The sequence below is a fragment of the Mangifera indica genome, chromosome 2 (genome assembly GCF_011075055.1).
Source record: "Mangifera indica cultivar Alphonso chromosome 2, CATAS_Mindica_2.1, whole genome shotgun sequence".
Taxonomy (NCBI): Eukaryota; Viridiplantae; Streptophyta; class Magnoliopsida; order Sapindales; family Anacardiaceae; genus Mangifera; species Mangifera indica.
The window spans coordinates 23629261-23647791 of NC_058138.1; the positions used below are offsets into that span (position 1 = coordinate 23629261).

The window sequence follows — 18531 nt, forward strand, 5'->3', positions numbered from 1 at the left end:
TACCCTGGGGTTGTAAAGAAAATTCATCAACGATACTACGTCGTATTTGTACTTCAAACAACAGTCACTTTCCTCTTCTTGAGCGGCGTCTCCTGTTGATCTTTTTCAGCTTCGGTTTGAGCTTCAACAACAAAAAAACTTCTCTTTTCTTTCAATGGCGATCATAACAGAGGAGCCAGAACAACAAGAAAAACCTCAACCCCAGCACCAGAAACAAGAAGAGAAATGTCAACCAAAGCAAAAACAAAATCAGAACCCCAGTTCAATTTCAACGAAACCTCAGCACAACACGAACCCACTTACGTTTTGGTTTTACTTCACTCTCTCAGTCTCTATCATAACCCTCTTCTTCGTTTCTTCGTCTTCTCTTTTCTCTAATCCAGACCCCAGGTCTTGGTTTCTCGGCTTACGCAACTCTCTTCGCCACCATTACTCTTCTGGTCGCGTTATCAAAGTCCAGACCGGCACTAACCAATCGCCAATTGAGGTTTTTACTTTCCAAAATGGCGCCATTTCGACGGAGAATGTCTTGATCGTTCATGGGGTTGGTTTGAGTTCATTTTCTTTTCGTGGGATGATAAGCTCTTTGGGGTTTAGAGGGGTTCGAGTTATGGCCGTTGATTTGCCTGGAAATGGGTTTTCTGATCGCTCAACGATGGAGAATAAAGAGAGTTCGAATAGGGCTTTTGAGAGGTTATGGGACGTTTTTGAGTTGATTAAAGAAAAAGGTGTATTTTGGGCATTTGATCAGATTGTTGAAACTGGGCAGATCCCTTATGAGGAAATTGTGAAAGCTAGGGATTTGGTGAAAAAGAGGGTTAGAGTTATTGAGCTGGGGAGCGAAGAGTTAGGCAGGGTTTTAGGGCAAGTGATTGAAACTTTTAATTTGGCTCCTGTGCATTTAGTTTTGCATGATTCAGCTCTGTTAATGAGTGCAAATTGGGTGGCTGAGAACGTAGATTTAGTTAAAAGTGTGACTCTTATAGATACCGGATCAAGACCGGCTTTGCCTCTGTTGGCTTTCAATTTGCCATTGATTAGGGAGGTTTTATTAGGGTCTTCGTTCTTGTATGAAAGGTTTATTAGGTTGTGTTGTATGAATAAGATCGGTGGTTTTGATGTTGAGGCTCATAGAGTGCTTTTGAAGGGAAGAGATGGGTGTAGAGCTGTTGTGGGGATGGGGAAGAATTTGAATTATAGCTTTGATATAGGAGAATGGGGTACTTTGAATGGGATAAAAGTCATGCCAATGCAGGTGCTTTGGTCTAGTGGTTGGTCTAAATTGTGGAGTGAAGAAGGGAGTCGAGTTGCAGATGCACTTCCACAAGCAAAGTTTGTGAAGCATTCAGGTGGACGGTGGCCGCAGGTGCGGATTCCTTGTGCTGTAAATATATATATTTTTTTAATTTATATTATGATTTATAAGAGTAGAAGTTTCATATATTGGCTGTGTTTCAGATGACTTTGTTTAGGTCCTTGATTTTGAAATTATTGATGACCGCAATTGGTTTGAATTTTTCAATTTGCTCTTTGAACGAAGATTAATGCAAGGTCTTAACCGAGATGCTACATGCACAAATATCATTTAGCTTGTGTATATTAGTTAGAGATCTCTTTGCTTGGTGCATTAAATTCCTGATAGAAAATGGACTGTGGAAAATCATTGACAGGACCTATAAATGCCAAATAAGTGAGCTAGTGGGTTGCTTGGAAATTATTCTGTTCAAGAACGGCATACTTCTAGTAAAGTTTCATCAGTTAAAGGTTAGATTATGAACAAGCAGTTAGTCAAATGAGGCTGACTGTGTTTCAATCCTCCTATAATTGTTAAAACATGTTTTGTGAAGTGTTGGCAGATTTTATATGTACTATTAATCATCATTCAGCTGGTCTCTTTGTAACATGAATTTTCATCCGATGAGTTCTTTTAGAAATTAGCGCACGGTCAGGGAGCCAATCATTCACTTAATGATGCCCAGTGGGCCGCAACCCTGGTCAGTGTGTTTTTAACGGTCTTCAATTTCTAAATAACCCACCCTTCTTGATCAGGGAACCAATCACTCACTTCATGATCTGTGTGGGCTGCAAGGGCTGCAACCTTGACCAGTGTGTTTTCTATGGCTTTCTTTTCGAAGTAACCCTACTTTCTTGTTATGAACTCCACGTACACTGTCTAAACTAATAGTTGTCTTCATCTCTACTTGTGTCTACACATTTGTGTGTTTCATCTTCAACATTGCCAAGCTCAACAATATCTATGCATTGAGTTCCGGACAACTCAGTGGATTTGCTGTGAGCCCGTTCATGTGGCTAATTTCTGATTGCCTGGCATAACACCGATGCTTTTTTGAAATTTTGAAGCAGGGTTCTGATGGCTTCGGGTTTTTTTTTTTTTTACTTGAATTGATGTTATTACTAAGATCCTACTTGCAAGTCTTTCACACTGTGAAGTTTACTATGTTCCTTGTTACATTGATTTCAGGAGGACACTGCAGATGAACTAGCTGAGAGTATTGCCCAGTTTGTGTCATCTTTACCTAAATCTGTTAGACAAACCAAGGAAGAGCCTATACCCGAGCACATACAGAAGATGTTTGATGAAGCAAAAAGTGGTGACCATCATCATGGCCATAGCAGCCACGACCACCACCATGGCGGTCATGATCATGGTCATGCAGCGGGCTATATGGATGCATATGGCCTCGGCAATGCATGGGGTCATTGATCTCATTATATCAATCAGTGAGCAAGCTTTCAACTACTCAACACTAGTGCCCCATCTTACATCAAATATTTCATGCCTATACCAGAAAGGCTGCTTTCTTTTTACTGCTTTCTTGATGTCTCTATTGTTTCCTTTGATTGTTGAAGAGTTTGTAATGCTGTGTTAAATAGTTTTTTAATTTAGGCCTCCTTTACCTGAGTGTTGAAATTTTGTAACACTTCCCAAAGTTTGTATTCTAATTTTATCTTTACGAATGATGCAAAGCTGATTTATAATTGTCATGATACCTTTGTTGTACTCATTTGCATAGATTATAACATAAACATTAGCATAGGATTTGAACTAAGGCAAATTCGAGCTTCAATCAACTCAAGTCTGGTTGGACTTAAAAGAGTCGAGTTGTTTAAAATTAGTTTGAGTTCAGTTTGATTTATAGGGAGTCAAGTTGGAGTTTAGTTCAAGTTCAATTATAATTTCAAATTTAACTCGATTTAATATTACAATTTTGTTTAAATGAATCAAAAAAGTGTTTTAATACGTAATATTTAAAATGACTATTTATAATAGCCATTCTATGTGTTATATAATTAAATATTATTTTATTTATAATTTAAAATTATTATTTGAATTTATAATTTTATTGTATCTAAAATATAATTAAAAAATCTATTAAAATGGTATTTTTTAAATTGATTAATTTCCGTCAAAGTCAGCCGAATTAGAAATCCAATTCGAATTTTACTCGTTGAGCTCTATGCAATTCGAGGCCTAATTTATTAAAAAGGATCCCACTCTCTATGAATGGGCTGTTGCGGCAATCAAACGACGACGAACCACAAGTCCTCCAAATCCAAAACCAAAACCAATTCATTTCTTCATCCTCCTCTTTAATCTCCACCGACCCGTCAACCGTAATCTCTCCAATGAACTCCCATTTCGGCGTCCTGGCCTGTGCCGACACGCTGCGTTTAATCCTGCAGAAACTCACCGTCACGGACCTGGCACGCGCCAGCTGCGTGTGCAGGGTATGGTACTCAGTTGTGTCAGAAAACAACATGTTGGTGTTGGCTTTCATGGCGCCTTGGAAACTAAAACAAGTTGTGGGAAAACCTATGAACTCGTCCTTTTGGAGGGATAATGGGATTGGGAAATTCGCCGTTTCCCACCGTATAGCTCGTGGGGACACCGTCGCTAGCCTTGCTGTTAAGTACTCCGTTCAGGTATTGTTTCTCTATTTCTGCTATTAATTTATATTAATTTGTTCAACCTTGGTAATTGTTAAATTTGAGCACGAGTTGATAGCTCTTAAAAAACAAAATTTTGATGGTAAATGTAATTTTTTCCTCAGTTAATATCTGCCATGTTGACTCTTGGTGGGAGTTTTACGATTTTATGTTGAACAGAACTGAGTTCATTCCTTTTTTTGTGAGAATGGGTTCGTAGCACTGTCTGCAGATCACATGATGACAGTTGGTGGAGTAGAATGGAAAAGAGTTAAATCTTGGTGGGTGTAGGACTATCAATAATACTTCATGAACTTAAAATAGATTCGGTGCAAAAGTTACCTAATCACATGATGACATGCCAGTGTTTGAACCTGTATTCATACTCTTTGTTAGTTTATGTAGTACTACTCTTCATGTTGAATAGAGCTGGGTTGATTATTTTGTTTGTAAGAATGGGCTAGCAGCACTACTGCCAAGCTACTCTTTTTGAGTAGTTGCTAAGGATTGGGCATATGACATTATGTTATATCAATAATTAATAATTCATGCATTAACAATGGTTACAACCATGGATGCAAATGTTGAGATGTCATCATAGTATCACTATATATCAATTGTATGAGTAGTGTTATTCAGTATGGTTATTTAACTTGGAGTCAAAGTTTGTATGTCTTTTATTATTTATTAAGATTGTATTAGCTTGGAGTTTGTTGTTTGTATTAAGAGGGTTTTGGGAAAAGTGAGATTTGAGGATAGGGTGCAACGCCATATTGGCAATGTCGGATGTCAAATTGGTTTAAGAATTTATGTTTTAACGTGAGAATGATGGCTATTAGGTTGTTCCTGCAGTGTGATCCTCTTATAGTGTATTCTAAGTACACATGTTGAGTAAATCACTTGTTGAGGATTCTTTTGTTAAAATCTAACTGAAAATGATGCTTTGAAATGTATATTGTTATATAGAAAATTGCTTCAATATGTCTTTTTGGAACTTCCAATGTCCAAAGTCATTGTTTAACAATTGGCTTTAAGGCTTTTGGGTTGCAGATGGAAAGAAAGGATCATGTCTTGATGATAAGATAGTAATATATGAATTTTTTAACCAAGTTTTTTAGGAATTTTGAGTGTTTAGGACAGGATCTAATGGCAACATAGATTACATTGCACGAAAGTGTTAGACAGCCAGAGTTGAGAATTATTATTTGGTACATCTGTGTAATATGTCCATCCATTCATTGTTGGCCATACTGTTTCATGGGCAAGTGCTTCTACCTTGTACAAGGGGATGGGAGGGATTAAAGTGAATTGTTACCAGGCAGACGATAAACATGCTGACCTTGTAGTCTGAAGGGGAAATATAAATGAAGGTAAAAGCTAGAAACCAGTCCCTTATAATGATTTGATCTTTGAAAACAGAATTTCTTAGGTCAGTTGAAAATGTTCTTGTTTTTCTTGTTGATGGGTTTTAATGAATAAATTCAAAAAGTTTGGTATAAATCACTGAAACTTCTTACATTTAATATAGAAACGTGGACATCTATTCAGTTTTTTGGTTACTTAAATTACACTCTTTCTGTGATGAGATTTCCTGATCCTGTTGTTGGTACAAGTTCAAACCTCAAAGGTTTAACATTTGAAACATGAATTGGTGCTTGCATCTACAGGTAATGGACATCAAACGGCTAAATAACATGATGAGTGATCATGGAATATATTCAAGAGAGAGGTTATTAATCCCTATAAGCAATCCAGACATTCTTATTGATGGAACTTGCTACATAGAGTTGGATTGGTATGCAAAAAGAGAAGTAGCAGTGCTATATCTAGATGGTGAGCCCGACAAAAAGCCACGTTGTTTGTTGAATAGGGTGACTTCTGAACAAGGCAAAAGAAGGATAATTGACTCCTTGAGGAGAAGCATGCAAGTTGATGATGGAACTGCACAATATTACCTGTCGATTTCCAATGGCAATCCCCGGGCTGCAATCTCTGAGTACTCTGCAGATCTTGGTTGGGAAAGGCAAACTGGGTTAACTTGATTCAAATGGTAAAATGACTATCAATAAAATCAAAGAAGTGTATTCAAAATCAAATTTCTATCATGCTTCTTGGAGTTCTAATATTCTCTTTCCAGAAAATCTGCTTTGGGAAAGTTCATCAATCAACTGTATATTTCTTGTTTGGAACTGATGCAAGCGCCTAATTTGTGGGCATCCACCACTTCTTCAGCTTTTCTGTTTGTCTGTTGTTGCCTTAAAGCTACTGTGTTATCAGATTGTTAACATAAATGTAAGAAGGTCTTGTATGCATAGATCAAATCAAATCAAGGGGTTTCTGTGTATGTATGTTAATGAAAGAAAAAAAGTGAACTTTTCCAAACTGTACTGCCTTCTGGCTGCTAATTTATCCTTCTGACGTCTTACTAAACTCATGGGCTGTGTCAAGGATTCGGGTTGAAAGGAGTGGACTTCCTGCTGGATATCCAAACGTAACCCGGAGATAAGTTGTTGATCATGGATGATTCAGGAATGCTTGAAGCTTTGTTCGCCAATTCCTCAAATTGATGCTGGTATTCAGCAACCGAGCCTCCTTGGGATAGCTTTGTTAACTGGCTCTGTTAATCCATAAACTCTGATGGACAGATATGAACCTGCAGGTCTTGGAGTAAAAAAACACCAGGAGCGTAATTGACCATTGGTGTGTATCCAAAGATACCAAGACAAGGTTGGACCATCCATATGAAATGAGAAAATGGTTAAACGTAGCTTCATGGGGCGTCTCATGATAATCAAAAAATTGTTACGTCTTATATTGTTAACCTTCTTGTGCCATTAAACCGAGGCACCTCTGTCTGAACGGACTCTTAGCAGCATCACTGCACCAGCGTCGTCACCCCATCTCTGACAGGCAACTCGTTGTCACCAGCCGTCGTTGATCCTTCACCCACCAAAAGGCCTCCCCTCATTGGTGTTGCTGTTGAAATTGAACATGTAGAATGGAAACTTGTTTATTAACTTTTACCAAGTTTATACAGCATTAGAATATAAATCCTATTTCTCTAAAATAGTCACAATGATAGACTATGACGAGGGATTAATTGTCTCAAAGAGGCCTGATACGAACCTTAGGAGAACCACATCTCAAAAACTAGTTATTGAGATAGAAGAGCCCAAGACCATAAGTGTAAGGTATGAGACTTGAATCTCATATTAGAAAGTATGGGTAACTAGTGTGGGGTTTATATGGTCTTGAGCTCTCCTGTCTCAATAGCTAACTTTTGCGGTATGGTTTTCCTAAAGTTCGTATCATTTAATATCAGAGTCATCACCATGTTTTCCAGTTGTAATCATGCGGTATAGGTGGTGACGCCGGCATTACAGTGTTCGTCCAGGGCTAGCAAGGAGCTAGCCCATAGCCAGCCCGCGTGGACGTCAGGGCTGCGGAGCGTAGTGGTATGTTAGAATCTTAAGTGTAAGTTATGAGACTATAATTTGACATTAGAAAGTATGAACAACTAATGTGAGGTTTATATAGTCTTGAAATCTTCTATCTCAATAGCTAGAGTTTGAGGTGTGGTTCTCCTAAGGTTAAAATCAAAACCCAATTGATAGTCTATTATTAGAACTCTCAAGAAAACCAATTGGAATTTCCTATTTCTTTTCAAAGATTCAACATGTTGCTGCTGCACTTTCCTACACATAAACTATAGCCAATGGTTTTCGTGAGGTGTAATGTGGCAGGCAGGATATATCAGCCCACAAGTTTGCTGTTGGACTTTCTTTATAAAGGCTTCCACAAACAAGGTGGATGTTCCATTGTACAAATTATTTTTTTAATAAATTATATGGTCTGAAATTAACATACTTTAACATCAAACATTTGTTTATTTTCAACCTTATAATAATGTCGTTCAACGTGCTTGGCATTGACCAATTAAACCTTGTTGCATTATTTATTCAAATTCAAATAATGCTTAATGTGTAAACAACTTATCATTGATAATATTAAAAAATTGAGATGGTATTATATATTAGAGTGATTTTAAATTATAAATAAAATAAAAAATTAAATTATTTAATCACATTAATGACATAGTAGTATAGTTACACCTATTAATTAATAAGGTTGCAAATGAGTTGACTCAACTCATTTTAAATCAAGTTTATGGTTGTTTTATTTAGTTAACTCCTGACTCAATTCAAACATAATAATATATACTTATAAAATTTTACTTTATAATTTTGATTATAAGAAATCATTAATAAATATATAAACAATAGAGTTTAACTATCTTTCCTCTAGTCGAATTAGAGTCAACAATTCATATCTAGAGTTTTTGCCTAATAATAATTAACTTGAGCCGGGTACAATTCTATATGTGCCTACACTTTGTATACAAAGTATTAATTTAAAATTTTTCACATAAATTAATTATCTACCAATCTTTTTGACAGATAAGTTTTTCTTCCAAGATCTTAAACTTGTAGATGAGTCAATTTAAAAAATTTAGAAATTCATATGGCATAAACAAAGACCCAAATGAAATAAAACTATATATAATTGTCAAGAGAAATCCATTGGTCAAATTGTTTAATAAAAATAATAAATAATATACTCTACCTAATTATGAGAATTTAATTAGATATTTAAATAATTTAATAATTTTAAATCAAATATATATTAATATTTAATTATTTAAACATTGAAAATAAGATACAGATAATATTGCTTTTTCTTGTCAGCACAATACTAAGTTTGATTGGAATTATTTTATGACAAATATTTATGATCACATAACATGACATGCAGTGAAAGTAAAACAGTACAGCCTAACCTACAATTGATGAAGTCTATGTAATTAAGTGTATCATTTTCCCTAAAAGCTTTGTGGATAAGCATGTTAATGTGATTTTTAACTTACGGGTCAAGTAACTGCTCGCCAATTTGAGATCGTCTTCAATAAGAACTCAAACCCTCAAAACTCCTGAAGTCTACAAGGACTGCCAAATTAAAACGCCAACCAATTACTTGAAAATGGCCTCTGTCAGTAATTTGGATTAAATCGTTGTTGAATAAAAATTTATTACAACTAATTTACTACATGTAAATCAACCAAAGTTACGTTCGACTCTAATTGAGTTTGAATATGAGTTAATCTAATATTAGTATGAATTTATAATAATTTATTCAAACTCATTCTATTATGTTAGAGATGTTATGAGAGGCTTATCGGTGAGATAAATAATATCATAATATTGTCAAAAGATGATTCAAATCAAATTCAAATTGAGTTATTGAATTGAAGTTCTTGCTCAATTTTGACTTAAATTGAATTGAATCAAATTAGTTGGATCTAGTCCATAAATAATGGATATTAATAGATATAAATAAGTTGATATATATGATTATATGTTATTTTATTTCTAATTTAAAATCACTTAATCGTATATAGATATTTGTTAATTTGTATATAATATATTTGTTTAATGAATGAAATTATATGTGCATACAAATATAATTATTTTATTCGTATAAATTAATGTAATAATATATTATTTTGTGATATGATTATTTATTTTTGTACATATTTAAAATTTTTTAATTATATATTATCATATCAACTTGTGTAATTAAATTTATAATAAGATTTGTTTGTGCGTGTCATATGGCTAATGACTGGGTCAATTGAGTTGATGACAATACGCTACCTTATCGTGTTGGGGATAGGCATGAGGAAGTCTTGCACACATAGATGAGGTAAGGGATGAGGATATTAATTAGCAATTAATCTTTATTTATTTAATTATTCATCAACTTATACTAAAATTATTATTTTTTTAATGGTGTTCATGTTGAAATGGGTACTAGTAATGTGTGAGGAATGAGTAATTCGACCGTATAGTAAGGTTAATTTGGTCAAACAAAAAATGTCACACATGCACACGTTCATCAGAAAATCATATTGAATACAATTTTTAATTTCATTTTAAGAGTAAGAGTTAAAAAAACTACGAAACGACACCCAACACTCAATTCGATTAAAAAAACTTATGGTAGATAAACATAATTGATATCTTCTAATCTCAAAAATTAAAAAAAAAATGCTAGCATTATAGTGCATCAAAAAAAGATGTGATTTGATCAAAATTACACTAAGTATATATAATTAAAAAAATCACACCTCTTTTAAAGTGAATTCGATATAATCATACTAAAAAAGATGTGATTCTAGTCGTCATAACTATATAAGGGACTATAACGACCATAGTTGCACCTTTTTAGGTGTAATTTAACCCAAATTTCTTACGAAAGTGTGGTCTATTTTGAATTGCATCTCTTTGTACATAATTTATTTTGAATCACCCTTAAAAATTTTTTGTTTGGGTGAGTGAAATTACACATTTTTCAAATATGATTGAAGTTCAGTTCAAATTATATATAAAATCACATATTTTTAATATGAATTTGATAATCAGATCCAGTTATACTCCCTTCAACTGTAACATCATAATTTTACAGAATTGAAATAGTTATAAGTAACATGGTAATTTATTTGTTGTTAGGATTTTTTTTTTGCTTTTTCTGTTTCATTAACGTTGTTGAAATTTGGGTGATAATTGTAGATATTAAATTCAAAGGGTGGAAAGTTGTGATTTCCCCAAATCTTGGGTATGAAATGTTTGGATACTCTAATTCTAAAGAGGTTGGCCGTGGCTGCTAATCATTCAAATCCCACCTGGATTAAATAATTAATTAATTTAACAAATTAATGAAAAAAGATAAAATCATGTGACTAACATGTAGCTTTGAATAAGTAATGGAGTACGTAGAAATTAAAAAAATAAAAAAATATTGGTAGCAGAATATTATAAATAAAAGATAATATTTAATGTATTAATAAATAGTATTAACAATTCACGTGTTTAATTATTTATTTTATTTTTATTTATAATTATTGAATTAAAAGTTAATTCGTTAATATCTATTATTATTTATTTTTTAAAATTATTTAATCATATAATAATAAATTAATTATTATTATGCATTTTTTAATATACAAATTTATAACCTTTTTTCATTTTATTAAAAATAAAAATAATGTTATATTTAATTTTTTATATAATTTAAATATATAAATAATTTATTATTATATAATTAGATATTATTTTATATTTAATTCTAATTTATTTAATTATATAATAATATATTATTTATATACATAAATTATATATTAAAAAATATACATAAATTTTATTATAAAAATATTATGTATATTCAATTTAAAAAATCAATTAAATACTGAATAATATTTTATTATTTCAGTAAATATTATTTTATTTTATATTTTAATTAAAATATTATTTAATTACATAAAAATACATTAATTAAATACTCACTTAAATATTCATCATCAAAATTTGCGTAGTTACTTTATTGCCTGGTTAATCACTGTTTAAGTAAAGGCAAAGATAAGATGTAAACTACTTTCCATGGGATACATACTCCATTCCCCACCCTCTCTGAGCGCGTTCCTCGCAAATCATAAAACTTGCAAGGAGTCCAAAATACCCTTCACTTTATTTTGTTATGAAAAACTAGCATTTCTGCTTAAATGTTAGAAAAAATCATTTATTTTCTTATAATTGTTACAGATACAGGTGGCTTTCCACCAAAGCAAGTCAAGAAAAGAGATGTGAAAGTATTTATTATTGTAAGAAGAAATTGAAGAGACTGACACAGAAGATGAAAATTTGGTCATAAGAGACTGAGAACGCATTAAATGTCTCGACAGTTTTGGTTTGCAAATTATATTTTTCTTGACTAAGAGGGTGGCCAAATGTTCTATAAGTACCCCTCATCCTTTGTAATTAAAGCATCCTGAAAATCATAATTTTACTGTTTTACTTTTTTTTCATTTTCTTTTCAATTCTGTCTTACTGTCTTCCTTTAATCTTCTTTCATTTTTTTATCTTTTATATTTGTTAAATTAATTTTATAACAATAATTAATCTCTTCTAAGTTTTCTTGTAATTTTTTTCTTTTAAAATTATAATTTATATTCTAGACATGTCAAGATTATATTTTAATATTTAAACCATGATTTAAAAAAATTAGATCGAATTTGTTAGCTTGATTGACTAAATAATTACCTGCCAACAAAAATAGTTTCAATTCACTTAAAGATCTTTTTAAAGTTAGATCAGAATAGATTAGAAGATTTGGATGGTTGGATCAAATGAAAAGTTGAGTTTACAATATAAAAAATAATTTTGGACATATGCACTATCAACCTAAATTTATTTTGATATTAAAAAAATTTAAATAATATATTTAATGATAAATTATATAAAATTATTTTAAATATTATTTTTAAATAATTAACTAATTTAAGTATCAACCAAACAATTTTATTATTAATTGGATCGAACTATTTCTGTACAGAGTCGACATCTAATCCGGTAATGAAAATTATGGTTCCAATGCAGTGTGAAAGAGACAAAGATTAAATCCAACAAAAATAGAGAAAATGCTCTCTTACAAGACACCAGTGTAACTTAAAATAGGATTCTCTATAAGAATAAGATTCCTAATAGAAAAAATAATTCCACTAATAACAATGGGACCCGGAAAAAAAAAAGATATAATAAAAGAAAATAAATAATCCTAATTCACGTCTTTAACAGGATAGGAACATGAAACCATTGACTAAATTAAAGTCTTTCATATAGTTAGATGAGGAATTAGATGAGAATTGGTAACCTAGTATTCTTTAGAGTAATATTATATGTATTAATAAATATATAATAATTGATTTATTTATTATCATATAATAGAAAGATTTAAATTAAAAATAAAATAAATAGTTATATCATCTAATTATAAAATAAATATTTTTAACTAAGAAAAAAAAAAAAAAAGAAGGAAAGTCTTGAGAGACTTATCGTTACGTGTCTTGAGAGCGAAAAAAAAAAACGAAAAGTCTTGAGAGAAAAAGAAGGAAATAAAAGCAGTTCATACTTTATATTCCTGATTAGCTAAGGTTACGCCTATGCAGTATTGAGTACGATTGATTCCTAATATGAACGGCTAAAAGAGACTTATCGTCCTTTTTTTTTTTATAAATACCGTACCTCTTTCACTTTCCCCATAGCCAAACTTGGCTTCTTCTCCTTATTCTTACACTCCTTCTCGTTATTCTTTCCTCGTTTTCTGCTGATAACTTCACCATGTTTCACAAATTTTTAGACGCTGTAACTGGCCACCACGGCAATGATGGGAAGAAGAAGGTAAACTCCGCCAAGGGGGAGAGCGGCGGGAAGATCAAAGGGACAGTGGTGTTGATGAAGAAGAATTTTTTGGACTTCAATGACCTCAGTGCATCGGTTATTGATCGTGTTGATGAACTGGTTGGTAAAAGAGTGTCTTTGCAGCTCGTTAGTGCTGTTAACTCTGACCCTACTGCATGTGAGTTCTTCTTCTTTTCTCTTTACTCGCACCTTTTTCTTTTTTAGATCTCTGGTTTCTTCTGCTCTTTTTCTTGGGTTTGATGCTGCTGTTTGTGGCCACAAAAAAAGAAAGCCTGCACCTTCCTCACCATGCAATAACTATTCATGTGTGAAAAGGGAAAAATGTGCAGAAACTTGAAGAACAAACTTCTTTTCTATTTGTCTTTGGTTTGAAAATATTACAAGTAGTAAGTTAGTTTGATGTGGGCATTTAAAACTCACCTTTTCAGTTAGTTTTTGGGATTGAGAGAGACTCGATATTACTTTTCGAGGCCTTAACACAGTCCTTGTGGTTCGAGGTCGAACTATAGTAAAATCCCAAACCAGGGACGGTCGTTTCTTATGATATCCAACGTTTTCTCTATGAATTTATAGCATATCTCTATATTTGACTTTGGGGAAGTTTTGTGTTATCTCTATATATATGATGAGGAATAAGAGTTTGGCCTATAGTTTTTACTGTCTTCTGTCCTCTTTTGGGTAAAAAGGACAGATGAGTCATGATAAAAATGGCTATGTAAATTGAACACCGTAATATGTTCACAGAGATATAGTTATGGCAGTTCATAAATATGAGCTTTAACAAGTTTTTTCCATTAATGAATTGTGTTACCAAAAGAAGATTCGGCAGAAGCAGGGCAGGGTCTGAACTGTTTCACTAATTGCTTGTTTGTTTTTAGGTGACAATTGAAAGTTGGAGGTCTCCCAAGTCTCAAACAGAAAAAAGTTATCATTTAATCGGCCTTTTTCTTTGTTTCTTATTTTAAAGTCGACTAGAATATTACCAAGTCTTTGTTTTTTTACTTGTAATCTAACTTGACAAATGGGGCATGACCTATTTGACATTTTCTTATGTTTTCAAAACACAATTCATCAAAACTAACAAATGTTATAATTTAATATAATTTCAAGGTTAAACCATATATTAGGTAAAACTCCCTATCTTAAAAACCTAAATGCCAAATCTGAACAGGATGATGATTAAAATCCTTTTTAATTATTAAATCATATTGACTTAAAATTAAATTGATTGGATAGTATTAAATCATAATTCAATTGTTGAGTTAGATTGATCTGATCGTTACAATGATGTCATTCGGATGCTACATAATTAAAATTTATTTTAAAACTTTGTTAATTTATTTTAAAACTTTGTTGATTGATCTTTTGACCAAGTCAACGCTGATCCAATTTGATCGGGTAAACTATATTAATTTTCCTGATAATTAAACCTGGGTCAATAATTTTGGCAGTTCATTGATTGGTAAGAAGTTTTAACGAAGTGATGTAATCCATTTCATCAAAGCCTTAATATTTAGAGAATAAAAAATGGAAACTTGAAGAGGGAATGAAGAATTTTTTACCTTTTCAATGAATATGCCATTAATTTATTTTTGAACTATCACCTAATTTGAAAATGAAATTAATGAGCGTGTAAATGAAAATTTGATGTGTGTGTGTGTGGATGCAGCAAATGTGCTGCAAGGAAAGGTTGGAGAGCCAGCATATTTGGAAGAGTGGATTACTACAATCACTCCTTTGGTAGCAGAGGAATCGACATTCAAGGTCACATTTGATTGGGATGAACAGATTGGAGTTGCAGGAGCATTCATAATAAAGAACAATCATCACAGTGAATTTTACTTGAAATCTCTCACACTTGAGGATGTTCCTAATCAGGGTCGGATTCACTTTGTATGCAACTCCTGGGTTTATCCTGCAAACCACTATAAGAAAGATCGCGTTTTCTTCACTAACAAGGCAAGTATAGTCTTGATACAATTAATTTCCTACAAGTGATTATAAGTCTTGTACTAAGTTTATGTCAACTATTTTTCTGCAGACATACCTTCCAGGTGAAATGCCGGTGCCATTACAATATTATAGAAAGCAAGAACTCCTAAACTTGAGAGGAGATGGAACTGGAGAGCTTCAAGAATGGGATAGAGTCTATGACTATGCGTACTACAATGATTTGGGTGATCCGGACAATGGCAAACCACGACCAGTTCTTGGAGGGTCTACTGAGTATCCTTATCCTCGTAGGGGAAGAACAGGCAGACCACCAACAAAAACAGGTACCGTTCCATTGGTATGTTCGGAGAAATATTAAGTCTTATCAGTGCAATTGGCATTGTCAATGACAGTTTGGTTATTCTTGTAACAGATCCTGAGACTGAGAGCAGGCTGCCACTTCTGACAAGCTTAAACATCTATGTTCCAAGAGATGAGCGATTTGGTCACATAAAAATGTCAGATTTTCTTGGTTATGCACTGAAATCCATATCTCAATTCATTGAGCCAGCGTTGGAATCTGTATTTGACAGCACCCCAAATGAATTTGACAACTTTGCTCAAATATACAAACTCTACGATGAAGGGATTCAGCTTCCTAATGACCATTTTCTTGATGATATTAGAAATAATATCCCCTTAGAATTGCTCAAGGAGATTTTTCCAACCAATAAGGATAATCTCTTTGAATTCCCAACACCACAGGTGATCCAAGGTAATGTGAGACATTTCTAGCCAATCCTCTATTTGCCATATAACAGATTTAAGTTTGTGCTTCTATACATTTTTCATTTTCCTGTTTTTAATGTTTTAATACCTTGGAGCAGGGGATAGGTCTGCATGGAGAACCGATGAAGAGTTTGCAAGAGAAATGCTGGCTGGACCGAACCCTGTGATCATTCGCCGACTTGAGGTAAAGATTTGGTAACAAGTTTTCTTTCTCTCATTTTCTTCTTCACCAAGAAAGTAGATGCCTTATGATATTTTCTGATAAAAATTACTAAAATAATTGCAGGAATTCCCTCCAAGAAGCAAGCTCGACCCTGAACTATATGGTGATCAAGATAGTAAGATAACCAAACAGCACATAGAGAGCTACTTAGATGGGCTGACTTTAGAGCAGGTACCCAAACAGTCTTGTGATCCTTTTGTGATTGTAATTTCTTAATATCAGTCTTTAACCAAACAAATTAACAAGTGATTTCAATTTGGTACAGGCAATTGAGAAGAACGAGCTATTCATATTGGATCACCATGATTCACTGATGACATACTTGAGAAGGATAAACACTACTTCCACAAAGACTTATGCATCCAGGACAATCCTTTTCTTAAAAGAGGATGGAACTTTGAAACCACTGGCAATTGAATTGAGCAGGCCACATCCTGATGGAGATCAATATGGTGCCATCAGCAACGTTTACACGCCATCAGAAGATGGAGTGGAAGGCTCCATATGGCAGCTGGCTAAAGCTTATGTGGCTGTAAATGACTCTGGTGTTCATCAGCTCATCAGCCACTGGTATGAATCTGTCAAGGAAAGCTCCAACATTAGAAACATATTCATTAATGAAGTCCCAAATAAAATTTTGTGATTAAATATCTCTATTATTGGTCACAGGTTGAAGACTCATGCAGCAATTGAGCCATTTGTGATAGCAACAAATCGGCAACTGAGTGTGCTTCACCCAATTTATAAGCTTCTGCAACCTCATTTCCGTGACACAATGAATATAAATGCGTTTGCTCGTCAGATCGTCATTAATGCGGGTGGAATTCTGGAAACTACGGTTTTCCCTGCAAAGTATGCCATGGAAATGTCATCTGCAATCTACAAAGACTGGACTTTTCCAGATCAGGCACTTCCTGAAGACCTCAAGAATAGGTGAATCTTAATCTAGCATTCGCTGAAAAGTTGAAGCTAAAAATTTTAGTTAATTTTGACATGCTACTGCTTTGTTTTATTCAGAGGAATGGCAGTTGAGGACCCCAACTCTCCCATGGTCTTCGCCTACTAATGGCAGACTACCCATATGCTGTTGATGGGCTTGAAATCTGGTTTGCAATAAAAAACTGGGTCAAAGACTATTGCTACTTCTACTACAAAAGCGATGAAATGATCCAAAAGGATAGTGAACTGCAATCCTGGTGGAAGGAACTACGCGAGGAGGGTCATGGTGACAAGAAAGATGAGCCCTGGTGGCCTAAAATGCAAAATCGTGAAGAGCTGATAGAGACATGCACCATAATCATATGGATAGCTTCCGCTCTCCATGCTGCTGTCAATTTTGGACAGTATCCTTATGCAGGTTTCCTCCCTAACCGTCCAACTATGAGTCGAAGATTCATGCCTGAAAAAGAAACTCCTGATTATGATGAGCTAGAGTCGAATTTCGACAAAGTGTTCCTGAAAACGATCACTGCTCAGCGGCAGACTCTTCTTGGCATTGCTCTTATAGAGATTTTGTCAAGGCATTCATCGGATGAGATGTACCTGGGACAAAGAGACACACCTGAATGGACATCAGATAAAATTCCCTTGCAAGCATTTGAGGACTTCGGAAAGAAATTGGGAGACACTGAAGAAGAATCATAAAAAGAAACCATGACAATATGCTCAAGAACCGCATTGGCCCTGTCAATATGCCATACACTTTGCTTTATCCTACCAGTGAAGGTGGCCTTACTGGCAAAGGAATTCCAAACAGTGTTTCAATCTAGGGCTAAATCTTCTAGATACACATTATTATTGTATTATATTGGAAATAAATGTACCCACTTTGATCTTCTTATATAGTTATGACAAATATTGAATTAGTGCTGTAATAACGCCATTTGTGATTACAACAAAGAGGCAATTGAGTGTGTTAATCCAATTTATAAGCTTCTGCATACTCCATTTCGCTGATACAATGAATATAAATGCGGTAGGTAGATATATTCTCATTAATGCCAGTGGAGTGATTGAATCTACAGTTTTCCCTTCAAAGTGTGCTATGGAAATGTCATCTTTAATAAACAAAAACTGGACTTTTCCAGAGCAGGCGCTCCCTGAAGATCTCAAGAACATATGAATCTTAATCTAAACAATTTGAAGCTTAAAATTTTAGTTAATTTTGGCAGTCTAGTGCTTTGTTGTTTTTAGAGCTATGGCTGTTGAGGATCTCAACTCTCCACAGAGTCTTCGTCTGGTGATAGAGGACTACCCATATGCTGTTGATGGGCTCGAAATCTGGTATGCACTCTGAAACTGGGTTAAAACTATGATAAGAAGTATAAG

General features: G+C 33.7%; 2 protein-coding genes and 1 pseudogene across 3 annotated transcripts; all 3 read left to right on the plus strand.

Moving 5' to 3' along the window:
- The first annotated feature begins 4 nt into the window (after positions 1-4).
- On the plus strand, positions 5-3022 carry LOC123208300 (protein AUXIN RESPONSE 4). The gene is made up of 2 exons (XM_044625711.1): positions 5-1366; positions 2483-3022. The coding sequence occupies exons 1-2, from the start codon at positions 155-157 to the stop codon at positions 2723-2725; spliced, it is 1455 nt and encodes a 484-aa protein (XP_044481646.1). The 5' UTR covers positions 5-154; the 3' UTR covers positions 2726-3022.
- A 451-nt stretch (positions 3023-3473) lies between these two features.
- Positions 3474-6330, plus strand: LOC123196691 (F-box protein At1g55000). The gene is made up of 2 exons (XM_044610773.1): positions 3474-3945; positions 5616-6330. Exons 1-2 carry the CDS (start codon positions 3523-3525, stop codon positions 5988-5990), a joined length of 798 nt encoding a protein of 265 aa, XP_044466708.1. The 5' UTR covers positions 3474-3522; the 3' UTR covers positions 5991-6330.
- A 6759-nt stretch (positions 6331-13089) lies between these two features.
- LOC123208386 lies at positions 13090-18043 on the plus strand (annotated as a pseudogene). Its single transcript, XR_006500774.1, has 9 exons — positions 13090-13416; positions 14929-15218; positions 15301-15535; positions 15625-15966; positions 16079-16164; positions 16267-16374; positions 16469-16773; positions 16873-17136; positions 17221-18043. The product of XR_006500774.1 is annotated as a probable linoleate 9S-lipoxygenase 5 (transcript).
- The last annotated feature ends 488 nt before the right edge of the window (positions 18044-18531 follow it).

What these genes read in the sequence shown, in the direction of transcription:
- LOC123208300 (XM_044625711.1), top strand. Translation starts at nt 155, where the DNA reads ATGGCGATCATAACAGAGGAGCCAGAACAACAAGAAAAACCTCAACCC. An exon ending in CAGGTGGACGGTGGCCGCAG is followed by an intron (nt 1,367 to 2,482) that starts GTGCGGATTCCT and finishes CATTGATTTCAG; the next exon opens with GAGGACACTGCAGATGAACT.
- LOC123196691 (XM_044610773.1), top strand. Translation starts at nt 3,523, where the DNA reads ATGAATGGGCTGTTGCGGCAATCAAACGACGACGAACCACAAGTCCTC. An exon ending in CTGTTAAGTACTCCGTTCAG is followed by an intron (nt 3,946 to 5,615) that starts GTATTGTTTCTC and finishes TTGCATCTACAG; the next exon opens with GTAATGGACATCAAACGGCT.